Here is a 23741-nt window from a genome sequence, read left to right on the forward strand (position 1 = left end):
ATACACAAAATAATAATGACAATTACTGAACTGCTGTCTCAGGAGTTTTGTTTTTTTTCACTAAGGCAACTCATAATGAATAACACAATTTTCAACATTTTACCTCCAGTAATCATGATAAGAAAACCCTTACAAAGTGTCTCATTTTCCTAAATATCAGAAAACACTTGTAGTTATATTAGAATTTAAAAATGTAACTGCAAGAAGTTGAACTACCTTGAGCTGCATAATGAACACCCATACAATTAATCGCAAAATTACAAGAGACACCCTTTTCGTTGCATTGGCATCCTGTCCATTTTTTTCCTATTGCTAGAAATCTATCATAATTTTCTATTGCTAGAAATGGATCAAAGCTAGTCCTTAATGCACATTCTGTGCTTTGATGTTGACAAACATCTTACATTAATGTGAATGTGTAAAGCAATTTTAATGGAATCTACTGTTAAATCATAGTTGCAGGATTATTGTTTAGCTGTGCGTGGCTGACTTTTAGTGCCCCAGAAGGTTCTAGTCTCCTCATATTTGAAGAAAAGCCTTAATACCTTCGGAAATGCTCTTATAAGTACATGTAAGGCTAATGCCTAATGATGTGCTATGCCTTAGTTACCTTCACCATATTAATTTAAATTCATGGAGGTAATAGAACCTTATCAAATGGAAGACTCAGTCATTCTAGGTTTACCAGATTAAAATCATTGGGACAGAGAGACTGAAAAGAGCACATTTCTCAATATGCTTGTTGACAGACCCCAACAATCAGGCCTAATTCTGCTCATGTGGCCTAATTCCTATCATGTAGCCATACAGGTGGAAACCACCAAAAAAATATTAGTAATCTTTTTCTTCTGCATAGTAAAAATGCAAAAGTTAAAGGCAAGATTTGACTAACAAGAAGTGACATATTCTGTTAAGATACGTATGTTTATAGTCTTTTGCAAACAATCTTTTTGCCTTTTCTTGCATTTCATAAATCTTAATTCAATAGCTTTTTAACTATTTAACAACTTCCTGCTCTTGGTTTCTCTTTACTCCTCCATTCCTTAGATGTTGACGATGACCGTGCTGTACCTACTACATCCCAGAATGTAATACAAATGACATCAAGTATGAGGGTTACATCTGAGCCGCCTCCAAGCAGTCGAGTACCTCTACCCCACATCCTTCAACAGAGGCTCCAAGATCTCTCGAGCACTAGGTACTGTGCCTGTGTTAGTAAGACTTGTGACTGTTTGTTTTTATAGAAAAATAAAATGGAAAAATGTGTTAATCTCACAAACAATGCATCAAAAACATGTTTAGCAATAAAATTATTTATGTCATTTCAATGGATTTAGCAATGAGATTTATATACAAGATTAGAAAACACCTTAATTTCCATTTTTAATTTGGAGACTGCAGTAGGACAGTGTCATAGGAATTGTCTGAATGGCCTTTCTTTCTCCTCTGTGACCCATAGGAGTGCTCATGAACAAAATCCTACACCCTCAACAACAACTTGTGGAGCTCAGAAATCTGAAATAATAGGGTTTATTGAGAGAAATATTAAGGGTATAGAAGAGAGAAAACAGGAAAGTTGTGACACAAGTAAAACACAACATAAACATAGCTAAGCCACTTTGGGCTTTACTAGACAAACCTAACTGGCACCTAATGAGAGTTCTAATCTAATCTCTCAAATCCCTCTCAACATGCTTCCTCACACCCCTGAAACTTCTTTTCCAAAACACTGGCTTCATTTCCACCTCATCCTCCATGCCAGACAAGCCCTTGCCTTCACATCCACCAGAATCTAACTTCACCTGGATGAGGGCTAGGGGGGCATTTTAAGACTTGACACTGAAGTACTTCTAGTCAGCATGAGAAGCTCTTCTGGGTCAGCCTGGCTTCCACTAAAATAAAATAGATTGGCTGCAGTATTGTAACTCCCAAAAGTGTCTTTCGCAGTATCTGTCTAATTGGCTACAGGAGTCTAAAGTGAAGTTGCATGTGCCGGCTACTGCCATTTAGGTACTTGGAGGATGGGTAAATCCTTAAGCCAAGTCCTCCAGCCTTTATTTATTTTACCATCCTGTCTGGGGATTGTATCAATGCACATCCCCGAGGGGTCTTAGGCATGTTTTTCTGAACCACATCCTAGACTGGATGCAAAACTTATTGCAATAAGATCTTCTAGTCTGCTGTCTTTCACATCCTAGTTCTGGACTTGAGAAATTTAGAATAGAGAGGAGAATGAGCAAAAAGTGAAAAGGGTCTAGTTAGAAGAGGAATTGAAATTATTCAGAGTCTAATGCATACATGAGTGTGGGGGAATCACAGTTTTACCACTGGACACTAAGGAGTGGGCTTGGAATAATGCTGTATGTGCTCAGCTGAATTGTACAACTATTTTCTACTGTTCAAATTACTGTCTCTTCCAGTGCCAGGTTTGGTTATAAGCAATGGGCAGTGACTAAAAAGATAATACCTTTTACAGGCAGAAATAAAGAGTTTCTGGACAAAGTTGCTCAATTAAACTCCGTGTAATAATGAGAATAGCTCTTCAAAAGGGCAACCTCTGGTAGCGCCACTGCTTCTGGAAATTGAGTGGAACTATTTCAGATTGTCCAGGGGTTTGGTGATTGTACCCCTTTGCTGTTTAATAATCCTCCAATGGAAAACCTAGGGAAAAGTTGGGCATGCCGTAAGGATAGTACCTCAAAAGTAGCCCAAGAACAGCTAGAAATTCCCCAGGTAGAAATGTAATCAATTACTAGAAAAAACGATGTTTGTCGACTCTGCTGAAGGTGTCACCAAGTCCAAAACCATAATAAAATCATAATCAGTGTATGGCACCATTCTGGCATTGCTCCCAAACCTTTTATTTCACCTTATGGGTGGTGAGCTCACATTTTGGCACCGTGTGGGTTTTGGAGGTCAAGCACAACAGAGTTCTGTGGGTTACTCTGACACTACATATATGCCAATCAACACAGCTGTAGGCAGGAGTACTTGTCTTTCCGAGGTTCAAGTATATTTTTTAGACCATCACAGGGGTCTAATTTTTCAGTTGCTCTTTTTTCCAGTCTCTTCTTTGCCCAGCAGAAATGTACTGCTCCTTAAAACAAAGCTCATAGAATCATTTGGGACAAACAAGTTCCAAACACAACCTAAGGTCACAGCCTCTTTTCCCAAACTCACCTGTCATTTTCGGCTCTGGGTTGTAAAGGAAAGAATGACATAAAATGTAAGCTGCTAAAATGAAGTTCTCTCTTTTTATGCCAACTGTCTGTGAGAGGGTGAGTTGGTAGGACTTTGAAACAAAATCACTGCTCCTCTGGATCTGGAGGAGTAACTTGCAGTGGTTAAAGCAGGTGGTATGGACCCCTCTTGTATACCTCCTTTGGGGTGTTAACAGACATAGACCACTGGAAGAAGACCCAGAGGCAAACTGTTGTTTAGCTTCAGAGGTCCTCACAATTCCCCAGGAGGAGCTGGAGGCTGCATCCTCAGATAGGGTAGCCTAGTGTGTTCAGGCAGGAGTATTGCTTCAGCTGCTCTCACTGCAAGACATAAATATGCAAAAAACTATAAAAAAAAGAGTTGTTTTGCTTTTATGTATCAAAAAAAAAATTATAACAAGGAAAACAAGATCTAATGGTTTGAGCACCTAAAAAGTAAAATATATAGAAACAAACATGGCTTATTTTAGATGGCATCTTTCTATTGAATGCAATGCCAAGCCATTTTACCAGTAAGTTACCAGTTTTAGACATGCATTTTTACAATTTGAGCACAAAAAGCTTAAATATCTTACTCAGGGTCGAATAGAAAGTCACAGTGTGAGACTAAATTTAAAATCTTGTGGTTTAAAGTTCAGAGCCTTACTCAAAAGATTACACTGTGGTTATTTTTAATAAGGTAAGCACAGTAACCACTTCATTCCCAGTCCCTGAACCTATTTTAAAATGTGTTGATGTTTTTCTGAAATATCGCTTCATATTACAAATTGCTCTCCACCCATATTGAGCTCTTCATCATGTCACGGACAGTGACTCAACCAGCTCCACAATGAAATATCCACTGCTCCTCTTGTACTCATGTGCTTGTCCTTTCCATATAAAATACAGCAGTAAAGTTGATGTGAAGATGAGGACATAGACTGGCTGGTAGGCCTAGAACTTTATCCAAAACCTCAGCTGTGCCACAAGCTGACACAGGGGCCAGGCAGTCTGAATGTCAGCTCACACACACGCTATTAACCCTTGGAAACATATTCTAAGAAAAGTTTTTCTTTTCCACTAAGGATAGATGACTTTGTCACCAAGGATAAGGCAATCAATCAAAGAATATTTTATACTGTGCCACACAAAGCATCACGAAGTAATTAAAAGAAAGCATGAATACAACACAAATGAACACACAAAAACACGTAGAAATGTTTACCTCACCTAAAAATGACTACAAAATCATGTTTTTCACTGGCAAAGGAGTGCTGTATAATTTAATAAGAGCTGAAGGGAATACTGAAAAGTTTAAGGATACTTGCAGGTTAAAAAAAGTAGAGTCAGATTTACATTTGCAGGTCTCAAGGTTAGAGTTTAGTCCAATAGTAAGCAGAAACTCTCATTGCTTGAAAGATAATAACCTGATTTTCATTCACTCCAACTTTTCAGAATCATTTTAAATGAGTGGTGAACTGGTCATATTTTACAGTCCCACACTTACAAGCAATATGCTTTGAATCAAATGCCCTTTACAATCATTCAATAATAATAATCCAATAAATAATACATCTTAAATAACTAAATTTACAGCACTTGTACGTGAATATTCTCACAGAACATTCTACTCAACTCATAAATTGGACTGATATGAACATTAAAGGTTGAAATTAATTATACTAAAAATTGCATACATGCAGTAAGTCTGAAAAGTAGCTTCTCATTTTTAGCCATATACTGTTTATGTAATTTTGATTTTTAACTTGAGGGCTTCTTATAAGCACCGCTAACTTAAAACTCTCATTGCCCTTAAATCAAATTTTACTGGGATTCCTTCCCAGTGAAGTGCACATTTGAAAAGCGGGCGCCTTGAGTTTAATGTTCTTTTAGATGGCATAAGCATGACTGAAACACAAGCACATATGGACATGCAAATCCAAATACTGTAGGTGTTGTTCAGTTTCAATTTTATGTCAGTAGTGCAAAGGCGGCATTAGTCATGTACATCTGGTGAGGGGCATGTGCTTTACACTTGAAACAGCTAAACAAAGATCCAAATATTTAAACTTGACTCCTGCCATATTGGGAGCACCAATTGACTTAAAAAACATTTCTTGCTTTGTGTTTAAGGGTGTTCTTAATTTATATCTAATATGTGAAGTACTGCAGCTATGCAATGTAGCAATGACACCGTACTTACAAAAAGACCACCTACTAGAGTGCTCGGTGAAGAATATCCGTTATGTGTGTGTATGTGTTTTTTAATATCTTGTAGAAGATGTTTCCACAGTAATGCTGTGCGACCTGAATGTATTCTGACATACTGTATATAGGGATGGATTTGTCATGGATTAATAATAAAACCCAATCATAACTTTAGGGCAAAATCTAAAAGTCCCTCAGTAAAAGGGAACAGTGAGAAAGATTTGTCTTTGAGAATTGACAGGTACTTAAATGCTAGAAAGACATTGTTTGGAGGGGACTTTCCTTGTGTAGGAATCTCCTATGAGTTTAAAAAACATAAAGGCAGGAACTGATCTCCTGTCCCAAAGGGATTTTTGCCAGCAACAACTTCAGTGCTTGAAAAGCACATGGCTGAACAGGACACACAGGGGTGAAAAGAGACTGTCAATCATTATAGTAACAGCATATTATATTTATAGCATGACAAGTGGAATGGTTAGTCTGGTGAATGAATACCTCAGGACTCAACTCCAGCTGGACCTAGACGGCCTAAGGAATGGCAATCCAAATCTGCAGCACTTTAATCGGGCTTTAGCTACTGCCTGTAGGAGCCTTCACAGGTACTTTTCAAAGCTTAATTTTTTTTATGCCCTCATTTTTAGTTTGCTCTATCTGACTACGGTTTTCTCTTCTGTCACCAGTGAAATTGACTTGACTCTTTCCAGTCTTGAGACTTTGGCCAAAGTCTTTGATCACCCCTGTCCCAATGTGACTAAAATGCAGGTAAATATTCTTAATAAATGTGTATTCTTAGAGGTTAGTGTCTAGCCAATAATTCTGACAACTGTTTATGAGTACTAAGGCAGAAATGGAGCCACAGTTTAACCCCTGAAAAAGGTGCAGTTTGCACTCTAAGGCACACAATAGAAGGTCGCACCTCATCTTTCACAGATTGTCTGAGACTTGAACATTGAACCTGGCAATTACAAGTAGATGGTTGGAACTGAAAATTAACCGAGCTAAAAGATATTCTCTGGAAATTTATGGTTTGTCTTTTTCAGTGAGGGAGTGGTGATGCCACTGCACCCTTCAAAGGTTTTCTCACCTTAGTCATATATGACAGTGTGCTTTAGCATTGATGTCATGGTTATTTTTAGTCTTGATTAATATGATTTATAATATAAAACATGGATCTGGGGAGGCACGGTGGCGCAGTGGTAGCGCTGCTGCCTCGCAGTTAGGAGACCCTGGTTCACTTCCCGGGTCCTCCCTGCGTGGAGTTTGCATGTTCTCCCCGTGTCTGCGTGGGTTTCCTCCGGGCGCTCCGGTTTCCTCCCACAATCCAAAGACATGCAGGTTAGGTCGATTGGAGATTCTAAATTGGCCCTAGTGTGTGCTTGGTGTGTTTGTGTGTGTCCTGCGGTGGGTTGGCACCCTACCCAGGATTGGTTCCTGCCTTGTGCTCTGTGTTGGCTGGGATTGGCTCCAGCAGACCCCTGTGACCCTATTTGGATTCAGCGGGTTAGAAAATGGATGGAACATGGATCTGAAATTCAGTTATTGAAGGACTCCTTCGATGGCTAGTTTTTATTACAGACAAGTACTTAACTAAATTAAACATCCTTCTCTTTGTTTCTGTAATAAAACTTCTGCTCATAGAGTTAAGTATGTCATGCCAAAAGCAACTTGCATTGCCTTGCTTATTTTAGACATTCATAATCATCTGTGCCAGCTTAATAAATTTGAATGTCTAATTCAGTTAGCAGATTGTCCATACAATAATAGCGTAAAACCCTTCTGAAAGAAGCATTGAACTTCTGATACTTAGAAGACATCATTTTACAGGCTTTACCTCTCTTTGCCTCTCTCCCTAACTGTTTGTAGTAATTTGAAATATAGATTGGTTTAGTATAATTGAATGTTTTCACCTTATACATCCATCCATCCATTATGCAACCCGCTATATCCTAACTACAGGGTCACGGGGATCTGCTCACCTTATACAATAAAACCCAAATTACAGAAAGAAATCTGTAACAGGAATCAAACCACCCAAGTCCATTGCTTCTGCAGAAAACATTCAAAATGATCCCTTCTGGATGGAAAGAATCACCCACCTAGAGACCCTGACTAAACTGTGTTGAGCAGAAAATATGTCTGCTGCCTTCTTTCTATTTAAAGATTTTTTTATTTTGCAGTTTGTATGTATGTAGAGAGATGTGTGTGATCTCAGCTAATGTGATGTTTATGTTTGTTGACAATCATCATTTGTTGGAATCACATTAGGTTGCCAGTGTGATGAAACATACCATTTCCATACAAGAACATAGCATTTTATTCTTAAGTAGGAGTTGATTTAAAAAGAATAAAAATTAGTGTGCAACATTCTAAAAATATTGTGTTACTGCAGAAGACAGTGATTAGTAAAAGGCATCTTTAGTATATGAACGCTTCAAGACATGCGCCTGTGACGTGGCATCCACTCATATTAAGGGGCAGCTCCTCCACTGGCTTTCGTAAACCCTTTCTCTGGTTGTTATTTTTGGGGATGGTTTTTCAACTATACTCATGTTTTGGGCTACTTTTAAAGGCAAATTCTTAGTTTAAGGAAACTGGCCATTTTGTTTAAAATGATCTTTTATAACGGATTCTCTCTTGAGATTGCAGGTGTCTCCTGACCCAATTTCCTAATTAAGACAAAGTAACGCTCATCTTCCCCTGATGTATGCTGAAAGAATACCAAACCCAAACTGCTCAAAGAGATAAATGACGCTCATTACTTCCTGATAGCATTGTTTCTAACTGAGCTACAGTATTCCAAATCCAAGTTGGCTATTTTTGAATCCATTGTATGGGGGAAAAACCTAAGTTGGGCTCCTTATCTCACTCTAGTTTCATCAAAAGTGTACATTTTTTGTGGACACAAATTAAATGCTTTTTCACAGCCTTCTTAGCACACAGCTCTATCCCAGAATGAATTAAATTGGTGTCATTTAGAGCAAACATTCACTGGGTAGACCCCACACACTGAATAAAAAAGGGAATCCGCTGAAGAATGCTCTGTGTTACTGTGCCGAGGAAGACAATCTTAGAACTACTTGTCAATTAATTTATTCATGCATCCATCTTCTGAAATTATCTTTTGCATTAAAAGTCCATAGGACAGGAATTTCAGACTTCAAAATCAACAGTCTGGCGTGACTATTTGCATGAGCCCACCAACAAGACATAGAACTAAATTACGTGTATTGGTTTCTAATCAGGAAACTGGTTGCAACAAAAATGGTGGCCCCGCAAGAACTACATTTGAGAACCTTGATAAACAGATCATCTGCTGTTTTGCATCTCATTGCTGTTGGTTGATATTTAACAAAAAAAAATAAATAATTATAAAAGTAACTTAATCAAAATAAGCAGTAAGTGCAGCTAGAAAAATGGCTAAGAGGAAAACCTGCAACCACTGCAGACCCCCAGGACCTGAGCTGAACATCATGCCACTGCAGAACATTCTCATTCATATACCATTTATTCATATTTGGTTAATTTACAGTCTCCAATTAGACTAAAAGACATGTTTTGGGACATCGGAAAAAAAACAAGCAGATACAAGGAGAACTTACAAACTCCACAAAGACAGAGGACAAACCAAGAAGTCAAGCCAGTGCTCTGTACCCACGATACAACTGCAATGCTGCATGTGTCTGTCAAGAATACTTGACAGCCCAGTTTTGGTGTGGCCTTGTGGGGCACTTTGCACTGTTTTTACTTCATCGATGTGGAAAACCTTCTCTCTTTATTGGACAAAAATTTGATGGAAGGTCAACGGTCACCAGAGTGAGTCTAAAAATATCATTAATAATAGAGTTTCAAATGTATGTATTGAAGCAGCATTTAAGGTATAATATTAAATTTTAAACTTTCATGCTTTTTTAAAAAAAGATTTTGATTGATATTTTAAAATTCCATCCATATTTTTCAATATTCCTTAATTTTAGAGTATTAGGGGAAGCTAAAAAATGAAAATGCTATAATGAACTTTACCACTGCAGCTACTTGAGCTCAATGCATGTTTGATAAACTCAGATTTGGTCAACGTCAACTGAATTTTTTGCTTTGCACTCACTGACAATTGCTTCTTCATCGCATTTTCGACTCTTTTACAACTCTTGTTGACAACCATTATATAGTACTTTGGGTGTAGTGTCAGTTTCCCTGTGTAAGAACCTATGACAAAAATGTTGACATGTCTTGAGATACTTTGCGTCTGTAATATTAATTCTGTTATCATTCAAGCCAATCTTAGTGTGGCCAACTTTCCTACACCATGATACTTGCTGTGTCCCAGTTAAATCATAAAACCCTTTTCTGATTTGTTTTAACTTCATAGAAAGGAAAGCTTATCCATCCATCCATTATCCAACCCGCTATATCCTAACCACAAGATCATGGGGGTCTGCTGAAAACAATCCCAGCCAGCACAGGGCACAAGGCAGGAAACAAACCCTGGGCAGGGCACACACACACACACACCAAGCACGCACTAGGGACAATTTAGAATCGCCAATGCACCTAACCTGCTTGTCTTTGGACTGTGGGAGGAAACCAGAGCACCCAAAGGAAACCCACACAGACACGGGGAGAACATGTAAACTCAATGCAGGGAGGACCCGGGAAGCAAACCCGGGTCTCCTAACTGCGAGGCAGCAGAGTTACCCACTGCGCCACTGTGTCACCCAGGAAAGCTTATATATTGTAAAAATGAAATGGGGGCACAGCTTTGTTCTTGCATTTTCTGCATTAATCAGTCTGTTAAACCCTCGCTTTAAAATGTAAGAGTACACCTCCTCCTATATATTGATAGTGTCTTCCATTTTATCCATTTTTCGGAGTACAAAATGAATGAAATGTTATGCACCTGGTATTGTTTTTCCAAGCTTGATTTCTCTTTCTACTGTTTATACATTACCTGAATCCTGGTCAGGTCTGGTACAGCCAATGATAATCATTCTGTCAAAACCTTCATTAGTTATCTTACCTAAATTTATTAAAACTAGGAGTCTTGAGGTACACTCCTAAAAATAATGGTTCTTTAATGGCACTTTACGGTTCTTTACTGGATTGCTCGTAGCATCATTGCTTGGCAAAACACCATTTCATTCTGGGATGGGTTCTTTGCATATGAAGTTGGTTCTTTGTACTTTTAAAAACTGCCTATTAACTAGAAAAAAACAGCAATCTTCAATGTATGGTAGGCTACCGAACAGGACTTGGCCTGTGTTGTTGTAGGCAGTGAGAGTTCTTTTAAAATCATGACTCACAACTCCTTTCATGGTTATTTACTGTATGGAGCTTGTTAAAGATCTGAATAAATAAAGATTCTTTTTGGAACCTTCATGTGGATGGCTCTTTTGGGACCTGGCATCGCTCTGAAGAACCACCCTAGCACCTTTCATTTTAAGAGTGTATGAAGCAGGAACCACCTGGCAATGGAACAAAAGCCCATCATTGGGCACATAGACATACCCATGCTAATTTATAGTCTTTAGAATTTGGAGAGTAATAAGGTATGTGGCTCACATTGCCCATGACAAGCCCAACCAAAATGATTTAGATCGGTTTTCAAAGCACTTTAATAATATATTTTATTTTATCCAGTGCCTTGGTTACTACAGGAGGAGCTGTTTTTGAAAACATCTGTCATTCATTGGCTTTAAACAAAAAATAGCCCATAAATATATGGATTTGGGACTGGCATTTTACATGCTAGCAATTGTTTGATTTTTGACTTATTTGAGACACTTCTCAATTAATCACGTGCTTTCTGAGTGAAGCACTACATTGTGGGTGCACCACTTTGTCAAGAATATTTGTACTGTTCTGGGCCTTAGATAAACTATATGCCTTACGAAGTCATCAATCTCTTTCACCCTGTGTAGCAAAGTCCCAATTAGTCCCATATCAGCCATGCTTCAGACTTGCTGAAATGCACCTTGAAATGCTGCTGATCATACAGTTACAAAAAATCTGGGCATTAATAAGTATACTTCTTGCTTAGTTGGAGTCAATACAGAATAATTTAGGCCTGTTCTTCATTGTGCCCAGTTCTAGACATTTATAGAATTGTTTTTCATAATTATTAGCTTATTGTGCAGGTTGAGAAATTCATCTTCTTCATTGTGTTCATTATGGTTTGTGTGTTCATTATTGTCTAATTTTTGATTTGATTTATTGATTTGTCCTTTCTGTTCTCATTTGATGCTTAAATAATTTAAGAGAAATAATTCAGCAATAGCATGGAACCTATGTCTGCTTTTGTTCAGACTCTAGAGTTTTGACAAGATATCACCTTAAAATGTCTCATTTCTGATTCTCAACTGTCTCTCACTGTGACACCGCCTAATACCTTAAATGATTACCCCTGCCACTCTACGAAAATAATAATTTTATGTGTAAACATTTTTTTTCACAACACCATTTTTTCCTTTTTTCACAATGTTAATGGGCTATAATTGAATAATAATTTGGTCAGAACTGATACAGACACTAATGATCATTCTGTTAAAATCACCTTTAACTATCTCACCCAAATTTACTCAACTTTTTAGTTTTGAGGTATGGGACAGAAACCACCTGGAGTAGTTGGGCACAATCAAAAACACACAACTTGCCCATGACAATTTACAGTCTCTAGGAATTGTGGAGTACTAAGGGATGTGGAAGGAAACTGAAGTGATAAGAGGAGAATGTGCAGCTGCCACTCTGACGGTGACCTGGCTGAGAGTCAAAGTCAGATTTCCAGAGACATTGAGCTGATCACATTGTCACAATGAATACTGATACAAGATTTCATGAAAATACAGTAAGACATTTCTACTACATAACATCTATAGATACGGAGATGGAAACTGGGAAATGAGAAGTCTAATTATATAACTCATTCAATTAGCAGGATGTTAGGAGGAGACCAGAATGAAAACCTGCAGGCACTGTGGTTCGCTTACACCTGAACTTGACACATCTTCTTTAATTTGTTGGAAATGATGATGCATTACAATTAAAGTAAACTTGCACTGGAATTTGGCATGAGAACACTTAAAATCTGAACCCTGAATCGAATTGTGGAAATATGAAAACTATTGCATTTACTGGCAAATGCTGTGGTATAGAACTTTAAGCTTATTTTATTATTGTTTGCTTTTCAGGCAACATTGTCCTGCTTTGCCACACACAGGGCCAGATTAAGGTGGGTGCTATTGATGCTGCAGCATTAGGCCCATTCTAGAAATAGGCCCAGATGAAAACAGACGAGAATTTTCCGGAAGCTGAACAGTTTTCCTTTGCTATATTAACCTCAAAATAATTCTTAGAATGAAATTTAGATTCCAGCGTTTGGACGCCTAGACACAGCGTTACTTATTATACAGTTACTATTGTTCTTTGTGCTGTGACGTAACTATAACCTCGTTGTGCTTATTGTTAACCGAAAATTTCACGTTAATGCTATCAATTTTACGTTAAACAGTTTACTTAGTAATTTAGCTGCGTTTTTTGCAATTAGACAGGATTCTTGGCACTTTATTATTGTTTGGTAAGTGCCACGTAGTAAATTTTTCACCTTGAAAGTTAGTTGTACAGTAAAAATCGATGGCTATTTAAATGGTTATCTGTAAAGGTAAAACTAAAAGCCAGCCCGCGGGCCTGGCATGGATGTTTAGAATTTTTAAAATCCTCGACAGGATTCTGGTCTATTATGAAATTTAAATGGTGGTCAAATTTTTACCCTCAAGAGCCTGAACTGAGTCACTTTGACCCAATGTCTCTGCAAATTCATTTTTTCTTACTCTGTTTCTTAAGAGAATTGCAAAATTTGGTGTATTTCATTGTTAGGTTTTCTGCATTAAGTGCACTTTTCAGACAAATTTTATTGAATGTTGATGTTACATAGTTTGATGTTAATCTCGAGTTGTTACGATACCACGTCATTATTATTATTCATTTTCAATAAAGGTTGGCTGGTTGTGTCGCAAGCAAATTAAGGCTCCTTGGTCGGTCTGAGTGCGCATATACGGTGAGTGTCGAACGCGCATGCACCAATGCCAAGAAAAAAATAGGCCTTTTTTGTGCTGTAGCATCAGGTCCAATTTCGTCTTAATCCGGCCCTGGCCACACACTCTAAATTTGGAACTTTTATAGAATTCTGTATCTGTCATAGCTAAATGTCATGTTCAGAAATAAAAAGGTTTTGTTAACCTTCCTGATTTTACCAAGCAAAACTAAATAACGGAATCTTTATTAAATACCTTTGGCTATTTGTTAGAAAATCATAAAAGTACGGTTGATCCAGGATCAGCAGCCCAGAATAAGTGAATTATTGGAACAAACTTCCAATATGGTGAGCAGGGAAACAGCAAGCAATACAACACTCCACCTCTGCTGGCTATACAGTATGTCTGTCTCCCCACTGCCATCCATATTTTTCTGTTATTATCATTTTGGAGGTTCACTTTTATAAATTACAATTTAGTGACTGCAGACCACTATTTACAACTGATAAAAAAGATTTCAAAAAGAATTTGAATATATTAATAGCCTGAATTGATTTGCTACGTTTAAATACATTTTTTTGAAAAATATAACAAAAATGTTTTTAAGCACAGAGTGCGTCATATTAATTATCTATAAATTACTCTCATGATTCTTTTAAATACAGTTCTTAAATGACTTGAACTGCCATAAAGCATCATACCATAACACTGTCAAGGTATCCTGAAGATCTCTGAGTTTAAATTTCTTATTCTGTGTTATTGGCTTCCTCAGGCGGCTCCTATGGGCCACGATGTGTGCATCGGTGAATCTTTGGCGCCCTCCAGTGAATGCACTCGACTTCATCTTGACAGGACATTTTTAAATGAAAATGCAAAAAGAAAAACCGTAATCCTAGACACTGATTATTTCTGCCCAGCTTCTGTATTTTAAGGTAGCTTCTGTGTTTTGAAATACAATGTAAAGGTAGCAGAGGGGTTTGTTTTTTATTTTCTCAAATTACACTTGGCATGTGAGTCTTTTTTTTTGATTTTATAGCTTCCTCATTCATATGTTTGATATATTCACTGATCAATCTAAATTTACAATAATTTACATTATAACATCCAGTTTTATAAGTGAACCCTTTCTGTTCCTTCAAGATGTTTTAAATTGATAGATAGATAGATAGATAGATAGATAGATAGATAGATAGATAGATAGATAGATAGATAGATAGATAGATAGATAGATAGATACTATGGCTTGAACACACACCAGAAAGACTAAAAAGAAAATAAAAACTACTGACTTGCTAGTTACAGTCATAGTTAGGTGATATACAGGCATTATGGCCCAGAGTTAAATACAAGGAAAAAGTTCACAATCAGAATTTAATCTTTGATTATAAGAGTGTAATGCCAACTGTTTCCACTTTTGTAGCTTTTTAGAAAGGAACATAAAAAACAGTCACAAACTTCTTCCAATGAAATGAACCTATGGTTTGTACATTAAAATTACCCAAGCCATAGCCCATACGTAGCTCTAAGGTTTCAGGAGTGTGGGCTGCAGCAGAAAAGAATGGCACTGTGAACCACTAACACAACAATTATTATTATTATTATTATTATTATTATTATTATTATTATTATTATTATTATTATTATTATTATTATATTGATTCCATACATCCATTTTCAGTGGAAGGTGACTTTGGCAATTTCTGGAAGCACTTGGTAGGAACCAACCCTAGAGGAGAGCCAGGATGCATTTATGCACACTTACAGAACTACGTATTCCCAACACACAGGTCTCTGGAATGGGGGATGTAGTAAGAGTAACTACAGAAAACCAGTGCTGTCACTTGCACAATCTGGACAAACACATTCTCAAAAACAGTTTCTGGGATGGGTCTTCAACCCAGATCTCCATGGCTGTGATTTAGAAGAGCTAATCATTCAGATAATTTGTGACCATACTTATTATTGTTATTCTCTATTTGTCATAGTCCTTTAACCAAGATGGATTAAAAATCAAGATATATTTAAAAAAAAAACATTGATCCATCCATCAATTGTTGTAACTTGCTTGTTGAATTCAAGGTTGCATGTTACAAAAAAAAAACAAAATAAAATAAAAACAAACTAACTAACAAAGGAAGTCTTTCCAAATCTGTTTCATAGAAAAGAAGCCATTTTTCAGCTCCTCTTCTCTTCTTTTCCTTTCTATTCTTTATCTACAGGGAGCAGCAGAGAGTGGTGAGTCTGACCTGGAGAGTCTCCTGAAGAAAATCTCTTCCCTCTGCAGTCTACTGTCATCCTTGGAACAGAAGGTGAAGTATCAGCAATAATCAGAAGACCTGGTAGATTTTATTATAATTATTTAGATTTTCTGTTTTAAAGGCCTAGTATTCCAAAGTATAGACTGATGATTAGTAAAATGAAAAAGCTAGATGTTAGCAGCAATTTACTGACTATAAAATAACTTCAGCGGTGAGCTAGTTGTTGTGTTCATATGAAAAACAAAATTAAGACTAAAAACTACATTTAAAAGAGGGCACCACAGACATTAAGCAGGTAGTGTAACTACCTCACATTGCTTAGGTCCAATTCCCTGCTTTCATTCCCCTCCTTTGACAACCCTGATTTCACACCACAGCCCGTGTTATTAGGGGATCATGACAAATGGCTTGCTGTTAGTAAGTTTGTGAAAATGTGCCTTGCTATGGCTTGTTGTCCCTAACAATGATGGTTGTGCAGTTTGGGACAGTCTGATCTCAAGTATGGGTGAGATATATAAAATCTTCTAGTCTTCTCTTTTCGGTTAACACTTTATTTTCGGTGCTAATTATTATTTCATTATTATTATTTTTTATTTAATATAGTGTATTGTGTTGATGTTTTGATTCCTCTCAATTTGGTCCCTCTAGACTGGTTAAATAATTAAGAATAAATAAATGTGTAAATACTATTTTTGCTAAATGATTCATAGCCAATGAAGTTTGGGCTTTAATTAAATAATACAGTCATCTTCTTCTTCTTTTGGCTGCTCCTGTTAGGAGTTGCCACAGCGGATCATCTTCTTCCATATCATCCTGTCTTCTGAATCTTGCTCTGTTACACCCATCACCTGCATGTCCTCTTTCACCACATCCATAAATCTTCTCTTAGGCCTTCCTCTTTTTCTCTTCCCTGGCAGCTCTATCCTTAATAATAATAATAATAATAATAATAATAATAATAATAATAATAATAATAATTCATTACATTTATATAGAGGTTTTCTCAGTAGCACCCTTCTTCCAGTATACTCAGCATCTCTCCTCTGCACATGTCCAAACAAACGCAATCTCGCCTCTCTGACTTTGTCTCCCAACCTTCCTATTTGAAGAGACCCTCTAATGTACTCATTTCTAATCCTGTCCATCTTCGTCACACCCAGTACAAATCTTAACATCTTTTAACTCTGTCACCTCCAGCTCTGTCTCCTGCTTTCTGGTCAGTTCAACCGTCTCCAACCCATATAAAATAGCTGGTCTAACTACCGTCCTGTAGACCTCCCCTTTCACTCTTGCTGATACCCGTCTGTCACAAATCACTTCTGACATTCTTCTCCACCCATTACAGACTGCCTGCACTCTCTTTTTCACCTCTCTTCCATCTTCCCTGTTACTCTGAATTGTTGATTCCAAGTTTTTAAACTCATCCACCTTCACCATCTCTACTCCCTGCATCCTCACCATTCCACTGACCTCCCTCTCATTCACACACATGTATTCTGTCTTGTTCTTACTGACGTTCATTCCTCTCCTCTCTAGAGCAAAACCTCCAACTCTCCAGGGTCTCCTCGACCTGCTCCCTACTATCACTACAGATCACAATGTCATCAGCAAACATCATAGTCCACAGGGACTCCTGTCTAATCTCATCTGTCAACCTGTTTATCACCATTGCAAATAAGAAAGGGCTCAGAGCCGATCCCTGATGTAATCCCACTTCCACGTTGAATGCATCCATCACTACAACTGTAGTTTTCACCACTGTCACACTTCCCTTGTACATATCCTGTACAACTCTTACTTACTTCTCTGCCACTCCCGACTTCCTCATACAATACCACAACTCCTCTCGAGGCACCCTGTCATATGCTTTCTCCAGGTCCACAAAGATGCAATGCAACTCCTTCTGGCCTTCTCCATACTTCTCCATCAACACCCCCAGAGCAAACATTGCATCTGTGGTGCTCTTTCCTTGCATGAAACCATACTGCTGCTTACTAATCATCATCTCCCTTTGTAACCTAGCTTCCACTACTCTTTCCCATATATTCATGCTGTAGCTCATCAGTTTTATCCCCCTGTAGTTACTACAGCTCTGCACATCCCCCTTATTCTTAAAAATTGGTACCAATACACTTATTCTCCACTCCTCAGGCATCCTCTCACTTTCCAAGATTCCATTAAACACTCTGGTTAAAAACTCCACTGCCATCTTTCCTAAACACTTCCATGCTTCCACAGGTATATCATCTGGACCAATAGCCTTTCCATTCTTCATCCTTTTCATAGCTGTCCTTACTTCCTCCTTGCTAATCCACTGAACTTCCTGATTTACTATCTCCACATCATCCTACCTTCACTCCCTCTCATTCTCTTCATTCATCAGCATCTCAAAGTACTCTTTCCATCTGCTCAACACACCCTCCTCACTTGTGAGTATGTTTCCATCTTTATCCTTTATCACCCTAACCTGCTGCACATCTTCCCCAGCTCGGTCTAGTCAATCAGTACAGGTCCATTTCTCCCTCCTTAGTGTCCAGCCTCTCATGCAACTCATAATACTCCTTTTCTTTAGCCTTCGCAACCTCTCTCTTCACCCTGCGCCTTATCTCCTTGTACTCTTGTCTACTTTCTGCATCTCTCTGACTATCCCATTTCTTCTTTACCATCCTCTTCCTCTGTATACTCTCCTGCACTTCCCCATTCCACCACCAGGTTTCCTTTCCCTTCTTCCTCTGTCCAGATGTCACACCAAGCACCCTTCTTGCTGTCACTCTTACTACTTCTGCTGCAGTTGCCCAGCTGTCTGGCAACTCTTCACTGCCACCCAATGCCTGTCTTACCTCCTCTCAAAACTCAACATTGCAGTCTTCCTTTTTCAGCTTCCACCACTTGATCCTTTGCTCTGCCCTCCCTCTCCTCCTCCTCTCCTCCTTCTTGATCTCCAACATTATCCTACAGACCACCATCCTATGTTGCCTAACTACACTTTCCCCTGCCACCACTTTGCAGTTTTTAATCTCCTTCAGATTGACTCTTCTGCATAGAATACAAACTACCTGTGTGCATCTTCCTCCACTCTTGTACATCACCCTATGTTCCTTTCTCTTCTTAAAACACATATTCACCACAGCCATGCCCATCCTTTTTGAAAAATCCACTATCCTCTGACCTTCCTCATTCCTCTCCTTGACACTATACCTACCCATCACCTCCTCATCTGCTCTGTTCCCTTCACCAACATGTCTATTGAAATCCATTCTAATCACCACTTTCTGTCCCTTGGGTACACTGTCCATCACCTTATCCAACACACTTCAGAAATCCTTCTAATCTATTGAACACCCAATTTGCGGGGCAGATGCACTGACAACATTCATCATCACACCTTCAGTTTCCAGCTTCATAATCATTACTCTGTCTGACACTTTTTGCCTCAAAAACACTCTTAACATACTGCTCCAGAATAATTCCTACCCCATTTCTCCTCCCATCCATACCATGATAGAACAATTTGAATCTACCTCCAATCCACCTGACCTTACTCCCCTTCCATTTAGTCTCTTGCACGTACAAGAGACTAAATGGAAGGGGAGTAAGGTCAGGTGGATTGGAGGTGGATTCAAATTGTTCTATCTTCTTCTCCTTCTTTGGCCAACAGTAGCCCAATTTCCACCAGCACTATGTTAGCGAACAGTTCTGGTGGTGGCCGTTGTTAACCCAGGCCTCGACCAATCCGATATGGAAATTTGTATCGTTGTCCGCATATTGATTTGGAAAAATTTTACACCGGATGCCCTTCCTGACGTAACCCTCCCCATTTATCCAGGCTTGGGACCGGCACAAAGAAACACACTATTTTTTGTGCATTCCCTGTGGCTGGGTTAATTAAATAATACAGTAAAAAACTGTAATTAATAGTATAGACTATCAGCCAGGTGCAGTGACCGTGGGCTCTATAGGCATCTCAGCACGCTAATACAAGAATGTTTTGTTACACTTGTGGATTTCTAATTAATTATTATTGAACAGTTCTAACATCCACATAGTAAAACTAGAATAGTTCTCTACATGAACTTCTAAAGCTATGAGCCAGAAAGAAAAAAGAATATGTGTTTAATTTTTATAAAAATCTGAATCATGCACTTCCTGCCATTTCTTCATCTTTTCACTTACATAGGTGGAATCCTTAAGAGCTCTAAAGATGTGGAAATATGAGGGAGCAAGGGTGGATTGGGAAGGACAGTAAACTTGAGTGTTGTGCTTTCTTCCCAGGTTTAAAGCACATGTCCTCCAAAAAGCAATTTTAAATTTTAACTATGTACATTCTGGTCAAGTCACAGCAGGAGTATAAGAGAGTAGGTAATAGTTGATTGTCATGCTGGTATTTTTGTGCAAATGGCTAAAAAACAGAAATGCAGTAAGAACAGCTCACCAGCAGCTCTAGTCAAGGTATGCTAGACTATAGTAATGGGTCTTCAGCCTGTGTTTAAACACTGAGACTGAAGAGGCAAATCTTACATAAGCAGGTAGATTGTTCAACAGCTTTGGGACCCTGTAACCGAAAGTTCATTTGCTGTTTAACTTGTTCCTGGGATCCTTAGTAGGCTGGCATTTTGAGATCAAAACTTATTATTTCATATATCTGATGTGTATGCAATGATAAGTTCACATAGGTAAGCAGAATCTTGACCACTTCAAGCTTTATATATTAGAAAATGATTTTGAAATGATCCCTATACTTAACTGGGAGCCAATTTAATGAGTTAAGGGCAGGTGTTATGTGGCTGCATTATAATTTTAATAATGCATCGCGCAGAAGCTTTCTGAATGAAACAATGACATTTGAACAACCTGTGAATAATGCATCACAGTATTAAATTTTACTAGAAATAAATGCTTGAATTAATTTCTGTGTACCACCTAAATTTAAAAACTTCCAATTTTCAGTTATATTACAGTTGAAAAAAATAGTTTTGAGATAGCTTTGTGGTCTGTGTTTTTAAAGAGAAACTGGTGTCAAAGGTAATGCCTGTTGCATGCCAGTTCAGAAAGTTTAGTCACACTGAGTTAAAATGTTTATTCTAGTCTGAATCATTCCCCCAGATTAATACTATTTCCGTTTTGTTTTCTATTAATCTACTCTTTTAGTTCAAAGACAATTATTTAAGGACACTGTAGAAGAAGCATCGTTTTGCAGCGTTGCAGGAAATAGACATTTTGGAATGTATGTGGACAGAATTGTTTTTCTGAGAGGCATCTCATCTAAAGTTGAGAAGACACAGAATTATACGCACCAGGCTGAAAAAGAGATGAGGTTTGCCCCTCTTGGCATACATAATAAAAAAGAAAAAAAAAATCCAAATCCAGATCTAACAAAAACCAACATGTCATAAGCTAGTCTCTGCATTTCAAAATGTCCAAGTAATAGTAAAATAAACTGAAACACTTTAAATGTATATATATATATATATATATTTACATCAAATATTTCCATGAATGGAGGAAGAACTGTAGTCCAGCTTTCGACAATTGAACCCCATGCCAGGTCATTGGCTGTGTGCTTTCTCATGTGGATTCTTCTTCAGATTCCTCGTTTCCCGTGTCCCAAAGAAAATTATATTTTAACCAGCTGTGAATGTGAGTGTGGTTGTATTTATGTGAGTGGTTCATCTAAAGTTTGGTGGCCCATCCAGGGTTGGTTCCTGTTTTGCACTCAATGCTGCTGGAACAGACTCTGGCTCTCCTGTACATTTCAGAATGCTATGTTATATTATCTACTTTACTGGTCAGCCTTTTATTTCTAAAGTTTTAAGTCACTTTTTTTAAGTACCACTGACATCAGTATGACATTTGCTCTAAAATGCTCACGAGAACATGGCTATTTTATTGGTGCACAAACAAGGGAAAATACAGAGCTGTGACCTCAGCTTATTCTTTCATCTTTCTCAGCTTTACATTTTCTGCTACTGTCCTGTTTCACCATATTTGAGCAATTGTAGACATTCACAAATAGCAAGAGGTAGTCAGGGGAAATGCAAGCACACTTTCATGGGGTGTAACTGTCTTCTGGGAACATCATCAACAGGATGCATGGCTGGATGTGCTTAGTCTCTCTTGGCATACAACACTTGGTGTTGCCATGCAAGGATTAGTAGCTGGTAGGAGGCTGAGTTTCTAGCAAAGAAAGCCATGAAGATTAGAGGTAGAGAAACTGTGAAATATGCAGTAAAAAGATTGAGTGTCTCAACTCCATACTTAGTCATGCACTCCTGGAATCATTTTTAGGTGGAGTGTTTGAAATGCAAAATCTTCACGGTGTTCCCTGCCTGTTGCTTAATACAATTAAACATAATTTCTCTGTCCTCTGATGACAGTCTGGTTTTAAAATTAATAATAAGGTAATTATTCAATAAATTCAGCTTTTGAAAAAATAATGTGCACATTTTTCAGGTGGTTTCAATGACATCTAACACTATAGGAATAAAAGAACGGCAAAATGTGTTTCAAATGAATAAGAAAAAAGTAAATAAAAAGTTCTGTAAAGTGTTGTGAAGAAACCCTAGCTACAGTATGTCCTTAACATTTCTATGCCACAATTTCTTTGAATCTTTGCAAGCAAAAACTGAAAATTCTGTGCACAATACAACTGTTTTTTGCAAAGTTCAAGCAAAATAATATCATGCAACCGTGTTCAGTTTCCATGACGTATTTAATAATTGCTCTAACCAGCAGTGGCTGATTACTGCGACCTCACACCTCCAGGCACTAGTATCTGATTTCAATATAATGTTTGCACAGTCCCTGTGCTGACATGGAATTTTTATTTTTACTAGATATTATACATTGTACAATGATTGCTATATAAATGTTCAATTTGCTCATTTATATTTTACTTAGCATAGATTTTAAAACAAAACTCCTTTTGATTCTGCACTATATTGTAATGTAATTAATTGAAAAAAGGAGATTTATAAGTAAAATTAATAACTGACAAATTTATAGAAGAAATAGCAATAAAGCAAAATGCAGCATGCTGCATTTGCCATAAAAACTGAGACTGACAGCTTTACTTGTCGTCCCACTTTACGTCACTTTATGTTCTCTTTATGAACATTTATGCAAATTGTGACAATACAGTATACTTTTATTTTGACACTTTTGCTTGCACTAGGTAAAACATAAAAGTTGCTAGTTGTAATGTTTGTAAACTCTTTCAATCCATTAGGTGTTAAAGGCTCTACAGGAAGCAGTGTCCAACCACAGCTTGGCTATTTCAGAAACAAAAACCCGCTTACCTGGTAAAGATGTGAGGTCAACACATATGCACACCTTTGAGGTAAAGACCAAGACTAATGTGTTGGGTAACTACTGCAAGCTCTGGAGTGCATGATCTGGCAACATCTTTTGTTTTTGTCTGTCTAGGTGAAGGTAGGGAGATCTGGAAGATTGATAATGACAGTTGATGTTGATGGAGGTCGTCTGATGGTCAGGAAACATTCAGGAGCCCTTCAGACAGAGATATTTTCTCATGACAAGAGTGAGTTGGAAAAACTGGTGCAGATGTTTTTTCTCCTTTTCATCACTGAATAAAAAAAATTATTTGTAGCTGGTGCCAGCTACATTGCTATATAATTACAAATGCAGTAGCAGTATCTGTTTTCTGACCCACTTATTGAAATTCCACTTTTTGTGTTTGCATAATCTTACTCTACAAGCTTTAAATTCCTAACATGTTAGCTGATCACATTTCTGAAAATATTACACAGCTACAAAGCTCCTGACAAAGAAAAATATAATGAATGCAAAATCACCATACCTGAGGCGGAAAGACATTCCCAGTCATATCTTTCCAAAACTAAATGTTACGGGGTCATTCATTCATTCATTTTGTGAACCTGCTTATCAAATGAAAGGGCCACAGGAGCTCAGAAATTGCTATGACAGAACTGGGCTTAACACAGGAGCCAACCCTGGAGGATGCAAGAATCCACTGCAGACACATGTTAGAAAAGCTGTTAAGCGTACTATATATATTGAAAGTTGCAATTTTA

General features: G+C 37.8%; 1 protein-coding gene across 1 annotated transcript in view; it reads left to right on the forward strand.

Annotated features, from left to right (window-relative positions):
* inppl1b (inositol polyphosphate phosphatase-like 1b) overlaps positions 1 to 23741 on the forward strand; it is a 105910-nt gene that overhangs the window by 44127 nt on the left and 38042 nt on the right. Inside the window, exons 4-9 of the mRNA XM_039766143.1 lie at positions 1048 to 1198; positions 5867 to 6007; positions 6089 to 6170; positions 15652 to 15741; positions 22916 to 23026; positions 23113 to 23227. Coding sequence (XP_039622077.1) covers positions 1048 to 1198; positions 5867 to 6007; positions 6089 to 6170; positions 15652 to 15741; positions 22916 to 23026; positions 23113 to 23227 — 690 coding nt within the window. The remainder of the gene's footprint in view (positions 1 to 1047; positions 1199 to 5866; positions 6008 to 6088; positions 6171 to 15651; positions 15742 to 22915; positions 23027 to 23112; positions 23228 to 23741) is intronic.

This window comes from Polypterus senegalus, chromosome 10, assembly GCF_016835505.1.
Source record: "Polypterus senegalus isolate Bchr_013 chromosome 10, ASM1683550v1, whole genome shotgun sequence".
Classification (NCBI taxonomy): Eukaryota; Metazoa; Chordata; class Cladistia; order Polypteriformes; family Polypteridae; genus Polypterus; species Polypterus senegalus.